The sequence below is a fragment of the Pseudogymnoascus destructans genome (assembly GCF_001641265.1).
Source record: "Pseudogymnoascus destructans isolate 20631-21 unplaced genomic scaffold scaffold_5, whole genome shotgun sequence".
Classification (NCBI taxonomy): Eukaryota; Fungi; Ascomycota; class Leotiomycetes; order Thelebolales; family Thelebolaceae; genus Pseudogymnoascus; species Pseudogymnoascus destructans.
Genome location: NW_020167524.1, coordinates 1,488,170 through 1,505,761, shown reverse-complemented (window position 1 = coordinate 1,505,761; position 17,592 = coordinate 1,488,170). Strand labels below are relative to the sequence as shown.

General features: G+C 46.5%; 3 protein-coding genes across 3 annotated transcripts; 2 read left to right on the top strand and 1 right to left on the bottom strand.

The window, feature by feature from the left end:
- Positions 1–7,066: 7,066 nt before the first annotated feature.
- Positions 7,067–7,910, top strand: VC83_02690 (uncharacterized protein; the record flags this gene model as incomplete). The annotated part of the gene is made up of 4 exons (XM_024466346.1): positions 7,067–7,202; positions 7,301–7,352; positions 7,468–7,651; positions 7,758–7,910. 4 exons carry the CDS (start codon positions 7,067–7,069, stop codon positions 7,908–7,910), a joined length of 525 nt encoding a protein of 174 aa, XP_024326164.1.
- Positions 7,911–8,393: 483 nt separating this feature from the next.
- VC83_02689 (uncharacterized protein) lies at positions 8,394–12,248 on the bottom strand (the record flags this gene model as incomplete). The annotated part of the gene is made up of 3 exons (XM_024466345.1): positions 8,394–11,394; positions 11,448–11,901; positions 11,955–12,248. 3 exons carry the CDS (start codon positions 12,246–12,248, stop codon positions 9,155–9,157), a joined length of 2,988 nt encoding a protein of 995 aa, XP_024326462.1. The 3' UTR covers positions 8,394–9,154.
- A 734-nt stretch (positions 12,249–12,982) lies between these two features.
- On the top strand, positions 12,983–13,578 carry VC83_02688 (uncharacterized protein; the record flags this gene model as incomplete). Its single annotated transcript, XM_024466344.1, has 1 exon — positions 12,983–13,578. The coding sequence occupies exon 1, from the start codon at positions 13,195–13,197 to the stop codon at positions 13,576–13,578; it is 384 nt and encodes a 127-aa protein (XP_024326463.1). The 5' UTR covers positions 12,983–13,194.
- Positions 13,579–17,592: the final 4,014 nt, after the last annotated feature.

Below are 17,592 nucleotides of genomic sequence, written 5' to 3'. Positions count from 1 at the left end.
ACGATAGCTCTAGAAGCTTCTACAACCCTCTATGATTCATTACACGTCATCGCTCCTTAGTTACCCACAAGATTGGTTAAGTTATGACATAATTTATCTATAGGTACTCTGACCTTGGACCTCCTTTTCACTTCCTATAGGCTAGGAACCCAAGAGATGGTTCTATGGGATTCTCTTACGTTCACTACATGATTAGCAAGCTAGTTGTGGGTCGCACTTGATTTCTAATACATTTACCAAGCCTGGTTAGTCATGGAAAGTCATGGAAAATGAGAGAACTACACTCCTTTGGCATAAATAGGATTGCCCTTTCCTTAAGAAAGGGCAAGCAGACAATACAGTAAATCGACTATCACATACTTCCACGTCTTTTCCAAGCTTCCAAGCATTAATCTTGTTATTCTTTGTTTCTAAAAAGTCAGTGAGGTGCTAACCTCTGACTTACCCCTGAGTTCTCAGACTCAACATTTGTTACAACTTGTCTAAACCACTTCACTACATCATACACCTGATTGCTGCATTGTGGAATAGTCTAAGCTACAACCCTTTGGCTCTGTTTCCTAAGACAGTGTGTTGTCTTAGTAAAATCATCCCTTCCTTGGGTGGCTAGATTCTCACATCTGGTGCACCCACCATTACATAAAAGGTGGAAAAAACGCGTTGTGAAGTTAGAGGGTAGGAAATTCAGGAAAAGTGTCCGAGGTACTGATATGTCCGACGTACTGATAAACCACGTTATCCATGTTATCCACAGATATCCCTTTGGCACGACGCCACTATATAAGTAGATAGTATTTCCTTAGATAGGAGCTTCGTGCTCAACTTTATATAGTATTCTTTACAATACTGTAACGTGTTACTTGGAAAGCCTTTGTGTCTAATCCCCTGCCTCCTCTGTTAAGTCAACCTTACGCAAGAAGCCTCTGTGTCTTCTATCGTTTAGAAGTCAGCGTTACATCATATTACTAAGACAGACTTCCTTCCTGCCTTTAAAGCAGCTCATGTTTAAAGCAGCTCATGTCCTTACTATGACAGAATTAAACATCCGTGGAGGGTTTCGAGGGTCGGGACTTGTTCCATTAAACCCAGAAGCTGTAATATCTAAGCTAGATATTAGAGCGTTTTAGCAGTCTCCGACAGGCTCTGGCTTTACATTGCCTGATCAGGCCATGCCAAGCTGACCTAGAATATATTAGTATTAGAGCATACATAACCCTGTTTAGTGCTTACTGTAGTCCACTGTAAGGCCTAAATAGGAAATTCTAAAATGAGTTGGAATCGAGGCTTTGAAAAGTTGTGATCTTCATGATTTTCGTGAGTTCACCTATGACATGACAAGGGAAATTACTAGTAAATTGTATGTAATTCTCCCATTCTGGCCATACCCCCTACGGCGTTCCCTTTGTAGTCCCCTATGTGACTAGAGCCCTTTGTTCCCTCTGTAGAATACTGGCCTTTGATAAATTTTTCTACTTCAGTAAGTGCTTTGGAACTGGGCAGGTGGGGAGAGAGGTGGTGGCGACCGGAAAAAGATACATCGTGGTACGTCTATTTCGATACAAATATATATGTAAATAGAAGTACCTATATGTACCCTTTTGCGACTGCCACCACTGCAAATTACCCCTATTCGACCACCACTTGCGACGTAGCTACTATATTTCAGAGGTAGTTATAGTAATTAGATCTAATGTCTAATACCAAAGACCTAGAACTGATTGCGATTGCTACTTGTGCTACTGTTCTGGTTATTCGGCATAATCGCCGTTGTCGATACCATTGGTGGCTCTTATGACAGTTATATACAACTCAACGCCCACAGACCCGACTTACTTACGAGTATGATAAGTTCAACTGGAGCTTACGGGCATGGGGTAGCCATACTCCTGGATGGGTAGCTCATAAATTCCAGTAGGCTTTTAGGTTATAACTCTATATGGTTCTTATTACTCACAGTTAACAGGTTTTCCATTGACGAAATAGCTCAGCTTGTGCCACTGCTAAAGCTTCATACAATAGTCTGGAGCAGGCGGGTAAACCCAGACCCAGAGACTGCTCTTTGCATAGTCTTGGCCCGTCTTGCGTATCCAGGGCGTTGGACAACCTGTGTTGACCTTTTTGGACAGTCTCAGGCATGGCTTTCAATAGTCTTTAACGACGTAATCGGTCACTTGGTACACGAATTCGAAGGCTTACTAGAATGGCACCCATACCTTACATACAACAAGCTACTAAGCTTTGAAGAGGCTATAGCAGATAGCGGTGGCTGTAGCCAAATATGGGGGTTTGTCGATGGTACATTCCAAGGGTTTTGCTGACCAGCAGGAGACTCGGAAGTCCAGCGGCTATGGTATTCTGGATATAAGAAGAAGCACGGAATGCACTTCCAGGCTATTGTAACCCCTGATGGACTTGTATCATCCTTGATTGGGCCGTATAATGGACCAGCTAACGACTGGCATATTTGGGGGGAATCAGGCTGCGTTGAAAGGATTCAGCATATTATGGATGGTAAACGGGAGTTATACCTATATGGAGACCCAGCTTACTGGTGTACGGAAGGAATTATGGCTCCGTATACTTGTGCGCGTGGCTACTGATATCTTCCTTCTAAGGAGAAGCAGTTTAATGCTTATCTATCGTCTGTGAGAATTGTAGTTGAAAACGCCTTTGGATTAACGCAACAGTTATGGACGTACACAGCTTTTGATAAAGGGCTACAGTCTCAGTCGCAGCCTGTAGCAGCTCACTTTAAAGCTGTGATACTATTAACAAACTGTTATACTTGTATACGGGGTAACTTGATTGGAACGAGGTTTCTGGTGCCTCCACCAACAGTAGAGGAATATCTTCTTTGTACTAGCTAGGATATATATGTATTACTTGACTCTATCCAACCCTCTACACTGTTATATTCGCTACTATCCGTATTTTCAATTGGAACACTTCATCGGATAGGCCCATGTAATGCCTGCTGAAGAAGAGATATCATTGTAGTCTGGCCTTGCGTCAATTCAGCTTGGCCTTCCTGTAGTTCCCGGATCTGATGATCGACTTGCTGTAACCGCGAAGTAATTATAGGATTATCAATGTTCTCGTTCTGACTTTCCTGCTGCCCTCCCTGCCCTCTTGCATTACTCTGTCTATACTGATCCTTCACCATACTCATGAACGACTCAAAGACAGATAATACTGGGTCGTCAGCCTGTGTATTTAATCGCTCTTCAAGGAGCAATTGAGTCTGAGACGGTGACAAAGTTCGGGGCTGTCTATTATGGCGTCTTCCTCGACTACTTGAATGGCCACGAGGAGCTGAAGTTCCTCGTAGTACTGGCATTGGTGTTCGTAGTAGGGTTGGTGTTTCCATGGGAGTCGAGTCTATAGTTTGAATATTGTCAGCGCCGTTCTCACTTTGCCTTTCTTCTGCAGAATCATCTAGTATATCCTCGTCGTCAGGATTGTCAAAGCCAGGGCACTCTCGTGCTCTCTGGCCAATGGATCTATTACAACTTTGAGGATAAGTCTGCTGGTGCCTCTGCTTTATAGCAAGAGCAACGGATAACAAGTCTAGATTATTGAGCGCTCGCTGCGACGAAGTGATAACAGTATTTGCTGCCTCACTTCACTGTGTTTCAATCCGCTTTTTCTCAGTAACAACCCCAATCCAGTTATTAGTTTGGACAGTCAATTCCAACTCGCTATCAGTTTGTCCAGTCCCAAGCCCATTGAGTATTTCCTTCTCTTGTCGATTTCCCACTGTACTACTCGATAGAGACTCTTGTGGTCTTTACCAGTCTCCCTTTCGAAATCGGCCTGTATATAAGACCAGAATGCAGTCTTCTTCCCTGGTTGAAATGCTTCGGCGTTTCGATTGCAAAGTCGGAAGAGGACCAGTACTTCGTCCTTCGTTAGGGGCGTCATCTTTGCTTGAGAGCCTTGAGCGTCACAACTCTCTATGTGCTGCCAGCTTGAGACTTGTGATCCTCTAGGCCTTTCGGTATTGAATTGCACCTCAACTGTAGGCTGAACAGGTAAAGGAGGACTACCAATATCATCATATTCGAAGACAGAGCGCTGCCGATGACTGGGAAGTAAAGTTCGAGGCTGGTATGCCCGGAATTCAATAGGTTTGGTATGCGATGCCATAGTTATTACTTGTATTGAATATAATACAATCATACATACGACTCTATTACTAACTCTACAGCTACATGACGTCCCCTGAAGGTGATTACTAATAAATACTCTAACTACAACAGGATTATGGCTCACTGTAAGTCTTCAACAGATAACTGTTAAACCTCTACAGTCCTAAGTCCTAAATAGGAAGTAGTGGAGCTCAGGCTTGCAAGGTTTGTACAGGGATTATGGCACTAAATCCTCATATTTCTATACTAACTACATACTGGGGTGCAGCCTGTTCAACAGTTGCTAAAACACTCTATTAAGTTAAGGACTCCAACACCACCTGAATTACCTGTTAGAGCGACAACACTCTGGGTATCAAGGATACCACAAAATCCAACCGAAGCAGTTTCTCAGTCTGAATTCATTAAAAGCCGCATTAGAAACCATCAGAACAGCTCACTAACATCAATTTTTCGTGCAATTGATCAATTAGGGAAGAGTACACAGAATCTAATACACTCGGTCATCCTCGTTACAAGTGAGGTACCAAAACTCCAAGATGCAAACCATACTTTAAGCAAGTGGAGAAGGGATAAAAAAGCCTGTTTGTGGATATGTCTACATAATATGATTCTGAGTAGTTCTAATTGATTTTCTTGCCCTTGTAAGGATGCCTTCTCATCTCTCACTCTAAGGAGCAGACTCTGAGTAGCTGTGGGTCACGTGTGATCATTTGGGTGGGCTAACCGAGTCAGATGGGTTTCAGGTACTTGAGGGAATTGACTCATGGGGTTCCCCCTTCATCTTTTTTGTATCCTTCGTAGTAGACCTATAGGATAGCATCCGTTTAGCCTCCGACTCGCACTCTCATATGCTATTACTGTGAGCTGGGTGCCCTGTGTCCTTACATAGAGGGCTTAAAAACGCGTTTTAGCCACTCTAATCCATGAAGATTGCTTGTCTATCCTTTTGTATTTGCAGAGAAGTGCTACTTACTTATAACCTCCTTTGGAATCCAGCTCTATAGGACATTCTGCCCCCTAAAGATAATAAGAGGGTCGATAGCTATTCTATCTATGCAGATTGTCACGGTTCACCAAGGCATAGGGCGCCAGTTGGGTATTATGAATTAAACTCAATCTAGAGAAGAAAGGAAAGAGAAGAGGAGCACTCGAGCAGTGGCTCGATCTATATACAGCTATGTTGTTGTGGAGTGAATTCTCTTTAGCGAGACCAGTTCTGAGAATTCACTCCACAACTGAAAACTTCGCTCCAACCCCGGAAAGCTCCCCACACCCCTGAACCCCCACTCGAGCTGCAAGGCGCACTTGATATCGTACAGATGTACTTAACAGTAGAGACCCATTCCTACCTTCCTAGATGTGCCTAAAAACGCGTCCTAAGTGTAGAATTGACTATAATTTATGTAGATTGCATTGTTCTAATTAAAAATCCAGACTTATCCATATTGTAGGTGTTGTAGTTTTCAGTTTAAGGTTTTGCTCTGTTTTAAGGCTCTTATATACACATTAAACCACCCCCTTAACACCTCCTTTGTAGCCCTATTCATCCTTTATGCCTCAACTCTCCTTCCTAACTTAACGCGTAAGTTAGGATGCCTTTGAATGAACCATAGCACCGACTCTTGCCTAAGAGGTAAGTTAGGTATTTGAAGTTGTGGTTGTTAAGTTGGCTAGGTCAATTAAGTCGGTTAGGTCTACTAGGTCGGTCGGGACTGCTAAGCAGGTCGGGTCTGCTAAGCCACTGGTTAGATGTAGCCGAGTCTGCTAGTCTGTAGGTCCAATAGGTTGGTAGTTGACTTGATTAAGCTGGTCAACAACTCCACGGGTCAGCTCACCGAGGTTTGGAAGACCCGACACTTGTTTGACCGGACTTCCTCTACAACCTCACGTAATATGCGGTGGCTAGAGCGTAGCCACTACTTGTAAGCTGTTTAATCCACATTAGAAGGGTTTGCTCTTGATTTGTTGTGGTGGCAGCCGGCTGGTTTGATGGGGTTGCCACCACCCCCACCATGACCTACGTTACTGTAGAAGACGTCGTCCCACCTATCCTCATCCATAAGCATTGCAGCCATTATCCTCGACCGAGGTACCGTCCACCCATCCGTACCATCCTCCCTCCGTTACGTGCTCAATGGACGCAGGTACTGTGACAAAGATATGGTTTGTAAATCCCCTCATATCTGGTACAAACTCGTCCTCTGAGCACCCGTCGTTGCTACTGTGGATCGGCACACCGTCAATGTGGGTCTTATGTGGGTACGGTAGTGACAGTAGCGACGGCAGCGATGGCAGCGATGGCAGCGATGCTCTGACCACTCCACACCTTCCCCCGAATTTCGGAATTTCGGAATTTCAGGTAATGCATAGCTACATGCGGCATGCTCCGCCCTCCTCCCTTCCCTTGGTCACGCGACTTGGACCCAACCTTGAGACAATCATAACAGTCCCATACAGTCCGCTCTCAACCCCCCCAATCCAATCCCTTCCCTTCCCATAGATCACGCCCCCCCCCTTCTCACCTTCCCGTTCCTACCCCCCCCCTCCTACCCTCCTACCCTCCTACCCTCCTCCTACCCTCCTACCCTCCCCTCCTACCCTCCCCTCCTACCTTACAACGTCACTCACGCACCTTCAATCAATCCACACAACGTCAGGTACCTGAATCGTCGTAACTACATCCTATAAACATCACTTCTACTCTGCCCCCCTCATTCCATCCAACTTCAACATCAAACCCCAAACCCAGCCTCAAGCAAGCTTCACGTTTGTTTGTCTTCCTCTCTCCACCTATAAATACAACTTCACCTCCCTAACACCTTGATTTCGATTGACTCCCCAGCGAGTCTTCAACCATCCATCAACCCCACGCAACTGCCTCAAATCAGAGCAGTTCCATCAATCCAACCTTCATCATGGCCGATATCGATAATGTACCCCTCACCAAGGTCGACTCCGCCGTCCAGGGTCTCTCGTCGTCGCCACCAAAGGAGAAGGGCCATCGCCGCATGAGCTCAACGGCTGCTGGAGTGTTCAACATCAATGACTTAGGTACGTCACATCATCCACTATCCACTTCTGCAGCCTCAACTCGCCATCCATTGCGTCTGACATCGTGATGAGCCGTGCTGACGATGAACGATGAACAGAAAAGGAAGGAACGGAACTCCTCATTGCAAAGGAGACCCAGAAGCTCAACTGGTAAGTCAAGTCAAGCCTCGTCCATTACCCCGCACTGGATGCATACATACACCTGTCCATGCCCACACATATCATCAACCATCTGAACATAGACTGACCCATGCTTCCATCACAGGAGAATCAACAAGTCGCCCACGACTGTGGAGGACAAGGACTACTTAAAAAAATTCCTCACCACACCACCAGTCAAGAAGATTGACCTACACTTCCCACTGGGACTCGAGGTAACGGCACGGAACCTGAAGGGTGTAACCATCAAGGATGCGTTAGATGCAATCTACAAGCAGTTCAGGAAGAAGGTATGTGCTTGCCGGTCATCCGGATATACCGGAACCTCCATCCACTCACCCACCTACTCCCCTCATCGTTGTAAAGAAAGTAAACTGACACCCCTCCCCCCACCAGGCTGATGACGAACTCGAAGCCCCCGTCCTCGCCGGCTTCGAATGGGACAAAGAAGAGTCCTGGACCCGCTTAATCGTGCACTGCAAAAAAGAGGGCGCCGCACCCGTGACCAAGAAGTCCAAGAAGAAGACCAAGGAGGACGGAGAGGAGTAAATTCCCCCCTCTGATTCCGAGCTCTCTATCCCCCCCGATCCCTAGCGGAGCCGGCTGGTAATACATCTCGAAGACCTCGGTTCGTGAGAACGAACGGGGTATTGATGATACGATGGGAATACTTGCTTGCGCTGAGCTGGCTGAGCTGGCTTGAGCACTTGCACTTGCGCTGGCACTGGGTTTTTGATGATTATGGAGATGGAAATGAAAGGGTGATGAAAGGCTCTTGACTGGCCTGTTTAGCTGGTACTACTCACACAACATACAACTTAACTTACCTTCTCTTTCTTTTTTTACACTTGTACTAGCTAGGACAGTCGAGCTGATTAATTGAAGTCTCTCTCCTCTTTTGAGAATTTGGGTTTCGGTGTTTGATGATTGTGAGTGAGTGTGAGTGTGAGTGTGAGTGAGTGAGTGAGTGAGTGTTGTTGTTGTCGTCGTTGTGAGAAATTTGCGGGCTCCACATGTGCGTCTCTAGTGAGCTTATCCCTGTAAGAGTGTTCATAACTTCCCCACAGTGCTGATATGGTGCTTGGTGGGTTAGATACGGATTTTGGGACTTGTCGGTGTAATGGTATTATATTTAAAATACACCATCGACTCTATACTCCCATCAAACCCTGAAATAGACGGGCCTATAAACTTCAGATTGGTGGTGCACGTGACCTCCGAGAGAACATTGCGCCAAGGGGCGTGTTCTTATTTTGGACGTCGTCCAACCTGGCTCTCTCACTTGCAACGGAAACATCTACGACGGCACAGCCAAATGCTACAAGCGGTTGCACACATACGATCCGATGGGAGATCAGGTGTGATATATGATCTGGTACGATGGAGATTGAAGCACAACAAACACGAATGCATTCAAAAATCTCAAATGGTGCGATTGGATGGTAAGATGAAGAGATAGCTGAGATCTAAAAGCTGCGTATCTATGTATGCACCGGCCCAATAATTCAGCGCGGATGCAAGACGCAAGATGCAAGATGCCAGGTGAAAACAAACAGTTCTTCTGTTGTGCGATATCTCACCTCCCCAATACCTCCGCAGCTGTCACCCACAGCTACGGGGCCTCGCTGCCTCAGCGCCTTCTATGTGGTATTCATACAGCAAACTAATCAGCCATCCCTCAGAGCCATAGAGGCAGCAACCTTTTCCTCCGCCTTCTTCCGCAGGCAGGTCACCCTTCCTCGGGAGATAGTAAGACATAACCCATCAAACACCGCGCACCCAGCAATACAATATCACAACGCACCACCCCCCTCCTCCCCACCACCCGGCCCAAACTCCGCATCAATCAACTCAATCATCTCTCTCCGCCTTGCCACCCCACTATTCGCCATCACCCCCCCTCTCACCGAGCCAGCTGCACCCGCCTGCGGCTGTCCCGCCCCCGCCCCTCCTCCCTGACCCGCTACCCCCACCCCCGGCCCACCCGGCGGCATCCCAACACTATCCCAAAGACTCCTCGGCTCCTCCACCACCTCCCTTCTCCTCCCATTAGTGCGATTAATATGCCTAACATGCTTATTATTCGCATTCACCTTCGCCTTCTCAAAACTCGGATGCACCCTCTGCGTCTTCCCCAGCGTCTCGAAATCAGTAGTCACCTTCGCAGCATCGTTCAGTTTCGCCAACGGCTTCGACGCCGGATGCATGATTGCGCGAGATGCCTTGTCTTCTTTATCCGTTATGGAAGTCATTGCTTTAAACCGAGGCCGCGGAGGGATGCCCGGGGCGCGGGGGGGTGGGGGGGAGGGCGAGTCGGAGGAGGGGTAGCGGTTTCGACTTTGTGGGGTAGCACCACTATCATCATCACGACGACGACGGCGGCGTTTTGGTGGAGGAGGGGTGGTACTGCGGGCGCGTTGTCTACCGCGGGAGGGTTGGGGGAGGACAGCGAAGGTTGAGGTGCGTGAGGAGACTGAAGCGCTGGATCGGGGGCGTTTATTGGTGGGAGCGCTGGATTCGCGCGCTGTTCTTGGGCGCACAGTTTCTTGGGGGTTGAGTTGGGAGGGTCGGGATAGTGGGGTAGGCTGTCTGGCGCGTGAGGATGGGGAAGGTGCTTGGGATCTGCGCGGTGGCTGGGAGGGGGAATTAAAACGCGAGCCGATGGAAGAAGGGGTGGATGCGTTTGATTGAGGGCGTTTGCGGACGCGGGCGCTGGCTTCGGGTGCTCTGCTGGGGCGTGCGGTTTGTTGTTGTTGCAGTTTGGAGGGCCTGGAAGCTAGGACAGGTTGTCTGTGACGAGGGGATGGTGAGGGTCCCGCTGGCACTTGAGGTCTTTGCGGCGGTTGGGTGGCAAGATCGAAGGCAGAGCCGACCAAAGAGGTGGATACGTTGGATTGGGGGCGTTTGTGGACGGGGGCACTGGCTTCTGGCGCTGTGCTTGGCCGCGCGTTTTCTTGCCGGTGGAGGTAGAAAGGTTTGAGTGCTGGCATGGGCTGTCGAGCGAGCTGGGGTGAGGGGGCGTCAACGGGGTTGCCGATGGAATACGCGGACTCGACTGATTTCGGGGGCGGTCTGTGGCGCGTGCCGGCGTCAAATGGTGCATCTGGTTGCTTGGTTTCTTGTCGCTGACCTTGAGGGAGCTTGGGTGCAGGGATAGTTTGTCTGTGGCGGTGTGATGGCGGGGTAGGGTCGAAGCGGTCACTGGGGAAAATCTCGGCCGCATGGTACTGGGCGCCCGTGTTGGCATCGAGCGGTATCCAGGGCCGCTTGTTTTCTTGTTGGTAGACTTGGGAGGGATTGGAGGCGGGAGCAGACTGTCTAGCGTGGCGGACAGGTGAGGGTGGACCCAGGGGGTCTCCAACGGAAGACGCGGGCGCCTGAGATTTTGGAGGTGGCTTGTGGCGGGTGCCCGGTTCAATTGGTTCCACCGAGAGCTTGCTCCCCTTCTTCTGGATAGGGTCGGGATTGAGTTCTGGGACGGGCCGTGTAGCGTGGCGGGGTGGTGAGGGTGGATCCAAGGAGTCGCCAATGGAGGACGCGGACGCCTGAGAATTTGGGGGCGGTTCGTGGCGAGTGGTTGCCTCAAGTGGTGTGGTGGACCTCTTGTCCTCCTGCTTCAAGATATGGTCTGGTTTTGGCGCTGGAAAGGGCTGTCTAGCATGGCGGGGTGGTGAAGGTATGTCATAGAGGCCTCCAAGGGATAATGCAGACGCTTCCACTTTTGGGAAGTGCTTGTGGCGGGTGCCGACATTAAGTGATGTATCTTCCCGCCTGATCTCAAGTCGCTCTCCATGCTCGGCTTTAATCGGCTTGGAGCGTTCGCGGATGTCTTCATCCGCTGGAATTGGAGCAGGAGAGTGGCCCGCTGTTTCCCGAGCTCGGCCATGCTCGCGTTCGGCAGGCTCGCTGCCTTCGCTGGCGTCTTTGTCGGCCGGAGCGGGAGCCGGAGAGGGTCCTGCGGCTTCCCGTCTCTGCTCGGGTTGGGCCGGCTTGCTTCGTTCAGAAGCGTCTTCTCCGGCTGTGGCTGGAGCTGCTGAAGGGCAGGTTAGTGAACCGGGCCGAGACAAGGCGAGGAGGGGGACTCACGCAGTGTGGGGCCTGCATGGAGGCGTTGAACCGTCCTGGATTGCAGCTTAATATCACTGGGGTAACCGTGATCCTTGATGAGCTGGAAAAGTTGTTTCTCAGCGCGGTCGAGGGTCGAATCGGTCTGCCGCGGTGGTGATTTCTCGCGCAGCTGCTCAATACAGCGGACTTGTTTCCGAAGGACCTTGCTGGTTGGGTCGTTTTCGATAGTTTTGAAAATCTGCGCGAAGATTCTCTTCTCGAATTTCGCGTCATCGTCATCTTTCCTCTTCTTCTTTTCGTCCATCCTGAACTTTTTGAGGTTTTCTAGCGTAATTGGCGTTGGCGGTGGTGGCTCGCGTCTAAACCTGTACCTTTTCGGAGCAGGGCGGTAAGTGGAATGGGCTATTTCGTTATGTGTGAGGGTTTTCGTAGGCTGGTGTGTCAAGTGTCCGCGAGGTTTGTGGGGATTCTTCTGTTAGTTGCTGTTAATTCACCTCAACGTCACTCGGGCCCTGGGTTCTGTACCTTTCTGGCAGTGAATCTCACGCCTCGAGTTCTCCTTGCCGCTACCCGCGATACCTTGTTCGGTGCAATTGACGCGGAACGTACTGAGGACAACCTCACGTATCTTATACCATCTGCCGCAGCCTTTGCTCTTCGCAACTCATCCTCACGGTTCAATTTCTGCCATTTCACTCCTTTGAAGTTCTTGAGATGCCTCTGTCGCTTCTCGATTTGCTCTCTCTCCCAGGATGATACTCTGCGGACTGGCACGCATTTTCGGTCATACTTCTTTTTCAGAGGACCTTCCGAGTGCATGGTTCTTCTAGGTTTACTAGTTTGGCTAGTGACCAGTTCACCGTATCCAAAATGATTCAACGGGAATCAAGAATGATTCAACAGGAAGGCACGATCGAGTCGCACCTGCCGTTCTTACATACTACATTACGACAAAGGAGAGGTTATTTCCATATAGCCATTGTCATAGGTTTTATATACTTCTTTTATCGAAGCCATTCTATCATGTTCACTTTCCTTTTTCTGTCCTCTTCGTCAAGATGCCACCTTGACTTCATTGTTGCCAACAATGTCGTCGTCGTCGAGTCTAAACAATGGCACCAGACGAAGCTTCCTACCAAGATTGGACTTCAGGAACGGGTGACAGGAGACATGGCAGTAATGAACTCTATTTCCAGCTATCCTCCAGTTGAAAGCTTAATCAATCAAGCAGATGGAACCATGGTAAGGCTAGCCATTTACCATACTTTCTGGCGGTCATTTTGTAAACGTCCAGGAATGTTATGGGTCGCCCTTCCATCTCGCCCTTCCTCTCTTTCTTACACATCACCTCGAAAAAATTTTTGCATAAAACTACCAATATTATTCTTCGCCAATCCATATACGAAGCTCAAAGATCACTATAGCTGCTGCTCGCGGCTTCTGTTTTTCAAACTCTAGTCTTCAACCAATATTATATAAGGTCGGTGTTCTCATATTCCCATCCAGACCAGTTTTCAAGCAACGTCTAACGATAAAACAGGAAACTCCAATAGACGAAATAAGTTCCTACCACAGAGTTCTCATCCCGACTGTAATGATGTACGGTTACGCTCGAGCTACATCCCACTGAGCCAAAAAGACTACAGTATTCCGGCTCGCTCGGAATACACGTAACACGCTTTATATACCACATGTACTGTAACGGCGGCACCCGTTACACCGACCATCCCATGTCACTAAGAAAACTGACATATTTATCGTCACCATGCTAGCTCGCAAGGCATCCAATAAACCCAGACCCAACTCCGCCGGCATCCTCAAATCAACATCTCCTAGGCGCACCGCCCTAGTCCAGGGTACCACTAGCCCATTCGTCTCTCACGAGATCGTCACCTGTGTGCACCAGCGGGTGAAGCTTCCAGGATGGGGAGTGAACGGGTGGAAGATGTTTACTACGAGGTATATCCTCCGGGTTGTGGAGGGTAAGTCGGAGGCTGAGGCGGTGGCTGCGCGGCTGGCGGCTGCATTGGAGTCGGAGAGGTTATTCTTTAGCGATGATACCACGAAGCCTAGTGGTGCTGTTGAGCGACCTGTTGAGCGACCTGTTGAGCGACTTGTTGAGCGACCTGTTGAGCGACCTGTTAAATGACTGGTTGAACGACTTCTCGAACGACCTCTCTCATTACGGACGCACCTACAACTATTTTCTCAAATTGACAAATTGCTTACAACTTTTCCCCCTAGACCCTTAGGACTCTACTTCTAGTTAATTATGCATTATAACTTCCATCTCCATCCATTCCTACTCCTTTTGAGCATCCCTAGGTGGTGATAGAGGCCTCAACTCCCTAACGGCCGGATCTAGGCCCCTAAGACAGCGCTTTTACTCGCCCCTAGGAACCATAATTACCATCTAACCTCAACTACACTTCTAAGAGACAGTAAGGTCTATAAGGACCATTAAGAAAGCCTCTTACAAGTACTAGAGCAACTAGAACAAGAGGATCATTATAAGGGACTATAGCCTGTAGAAATTTAGGCTAAAAACAACTACAAACTTAAGGGACCCATTATGGATAAGGAAGGGGAGAAACTATAGACACAAGATACGTCTCTGGACTAATCACCCCTAGCACAAATTTGTACTATAGTCACAGTGTTATACCAAGGAATGCTTATAGCATTGCTTTGAGAAAACGGACCATGCCTACTTCCCTACTAGACAAAGACCAGTCTATTATGACTAGGAAGCAATTAAAAGAGATCATCGCAAGATAACAATCTACTAGACAACTCTAGTTAAAAAACTAGGAGTCCTAGACAGTAGGCTACTAGCAAGCAACACAAAGAGGCCTAGTGTGAACTAGCTATGCACTATAACAGGTAGCATGTAGCTATATGTAGTTGCTAAGATATAACAGCAACACCTCTAAGCTATGATAGACTTAGGAGCAACAGGCAACTTTATGACGAAAAAAGTAGCAGACACATATAGTTTTAGGATACAACTAAAGACCTATCCCTATTAATGGTTGCAGATAGAGAGCCCATCTTAACTAACAACGGAATGGTAACCTACAAGACAGTCCTATTAGAAATGGTCATGCTACATAGACACAAGGAAACGATACAGTTTGATATCGTATACATAGACAATCATGCATGCATCACCTGGTTTGCGTACAAATAACACAGGTGAGGCAAATGGTGCTTTGCTAGCTTCGATGAATCCTTTGGTAAGATTGTTCTCCATGTATTTCTTCACAAGATCAAGCTCTTCTCGAGACATGTTATAGAGTGGTGCATGCCCTAGTTTTGAGTTCCCTTCTAACACAATGTGATGGTCTGCATATCTGTGAGGCAGGAGCTTGTCTGCAGCCTGTTTTGAGAACACATCGAGATATTTATGGAACTGCTTTAGGAGGATCAGTTTTGGGTCAATTTCTTTCGTTTCCTCCTTTGCTTGTTCGGCAAGTATATCTTTAAATGATACTGCAAAAACCTTAGCTCCTTTCTCCTTTCGATCTAGGGGTTGTGTTTCTCTGTGGCTTAAGAAACACAACCCCTAGATTGACTAGCAGAATGAGAAAGTTGTAATGAGCTAGTACATGTGTAAATGAACGGACATGACATAAAGAGAGAAATCCTCCTAGCACCAGAAGGAGTTATGTGCAACCGCTAAGTCTAATGACCTAGCCTAGAGCCTAGACATCCTTACTAAAGCAAATACTAGTAGAGTATAAGGAATACAAGTAGTTATTCTAGGAAGTCCCTAAGGAAGAGAAACTTCCTAAGCACCAAAGGATCATGCGATACCCATTATAGAAGGAAAGAGTCTACCGTTCGGACTAATATATCAGATGTTAGTAGCAGAGCTAGACGTGCTAAAAGAATACATTAACAAGAACCTCACTAAAAGGTTCATTAGACCATCGACATCACTAGTAGGAAGTCTAATACTATTTGTGCTAAAGAAGGACAAAAAGCTACGACTCTATGTTGATTATTAGGGCACAAACATCATCACTATTAAGGACAGATACACCTTACTCTTGATAAACAAGTTACATAACTGGTTTCAAGGAGCTAAGATATTTACAAAACTAGACCTAAGAGGTGCCTATACTTAATCTGAATAAAGAAGGGAGACGAGTAGAAAATAGCATTCTGCACCTACTATAGTTATAAGTATCAAGTTATGCCCTTTAGACTAACAAATGCACTAGCATCTATACAGAGGCTTATAAATGAAGCCCTTTATAAATACCTAGATGTATTCATCATCGACTACTTAGACGACATCTTAGTCTACTCTAAAGACCTAACAGAACATGTAAACTATGTTAAGAAGGTGTTACAAAGGTTGAAGGAATACAACCTACTCCTTAAGCTAGAGAAATGTGAATTCCATAAGGATCAAGTTAAATTCTTAGGTTACATTATCAGAACACATGGCATAAAAATGGACCAAGCAAAGGTCACAGCAGTGTTGGAATGGCCAACACCAACCATAGTTAAAGAAGTACAAGCTTCTTAGGTTTTGCCAACTTCTACTAAAGGTTTATTATAAAATATTCCAAAGTCGCTCAACCACTTACAGAGCTTACAAGGAAAGACCTCACATTCGAATGGACAGACAAGGCAGAAGCTGCTTTCTAAGAACTCAAGACAAAGTTCATAGAAGCACCTATCTTAGCTACATTCAACTCTACAAAGAAGATAGTCCTAGAGACAGACTTTTCTAATTTCGTGATTAGAGCATGTCTAAGTCAACTAGACAAAGACAGAAAGCTCAAACTATTCGCATATTACTCTAGACAACTGTCACCTATAGATGTCAACTATAACATCTACGACAAGGAGCTAATAGCTATTGTCATTGCTTTTAAGCACTGGTGAGTATATCTTGAAGGATCGGCCTACCCTGTATAGGTATGGATGGGTCATAAGAATCTCGTGTACTTTACTACGACTAAAGTTTTAAACCACAGACAAGTCTAATAGGCAGAGACACTCGCAGCTTACAACTTCATGATTACATATCTTAAGGGCTCTAATAATGCAAGAGCGATGCTCTTAGTAGACAGACTGACTACATTAGCCCAGAAGAAGAAAGGCCTAGAGCTATATTAAAGAAAACAGATGTAGGAATGCAATACAGTAAGTTACTAGCCACCATTACCACTATGGAGAACTCGGAGTTAGAAGAAAGACTAAAGAAAGCTTATGTAACAGACGAATGTGCAAAGCAAGTCTTAATAAAAACTAAAGGCAACTTTGCCATCGATGAACAAGGATTAATCCGATTCAAAGGATTAGTGTATGTCCTAAACAAAATGATACGCCTGCTAGTGCAAGAACAACACTCACTACTAGCACACAGCCATTAGGGAGTAACACGCACCTTTGAACGAATCACCTAACAATACTACTTCCTAGGTGTAAGGAAGCAGGTGGAAGTGGTAAGAGAGTGCGACATTTGTAGCAAATTGAAATCCAATAGGCACTTGCTATATAGACAGCTCAAGTTAACACTAGTACTGAGAGGAGCGTGGAAATCTATAGCTTTAGACTTCATTGTCAAGCTACCACCCTCTTAGGACCTGTTAATAGGAGTAGTATTTGACGCTATCCTAGTTATTACAGAAAGACTCATGAAATATATAATGTTTGTACTATATCTAGAAGCTAGCAGTGCTAAAGCACTCGTATATACCTTCCTTCGAGTATATTAGCTGATTACAGATTACTAGAAGAAATCATCTTAGACAGAGACAAGCTGCTTACTTCAAAATTTTAGAAATCGTTAATGGTGCTTTTAGAACAAACAGACGGCTAAACAGAAAGATTAAATCAAACCCTTAAACAATACCTATAGGGTTATGTCAACTACTAACAGGACAATTAGGTTTAGATCTTACCTATCACACAGTTCGCATATAACAGCACGATGACCGAAGCAACAAAAGTCTCACCATTCTTTGCTAATTACAGCTATTAGCCAGAGGTATATAGACAACCACAACTAGATGACTTAAGAGCAGAACAAGCTATGATCACTATAGAATAACTGAAATTGTTCTATAAACAACTTGCGACAGACATCTAATTCTTAAATGAATGATCTGCTGTGTATGCAAACAAGAAGCGTAGTATAGAACCT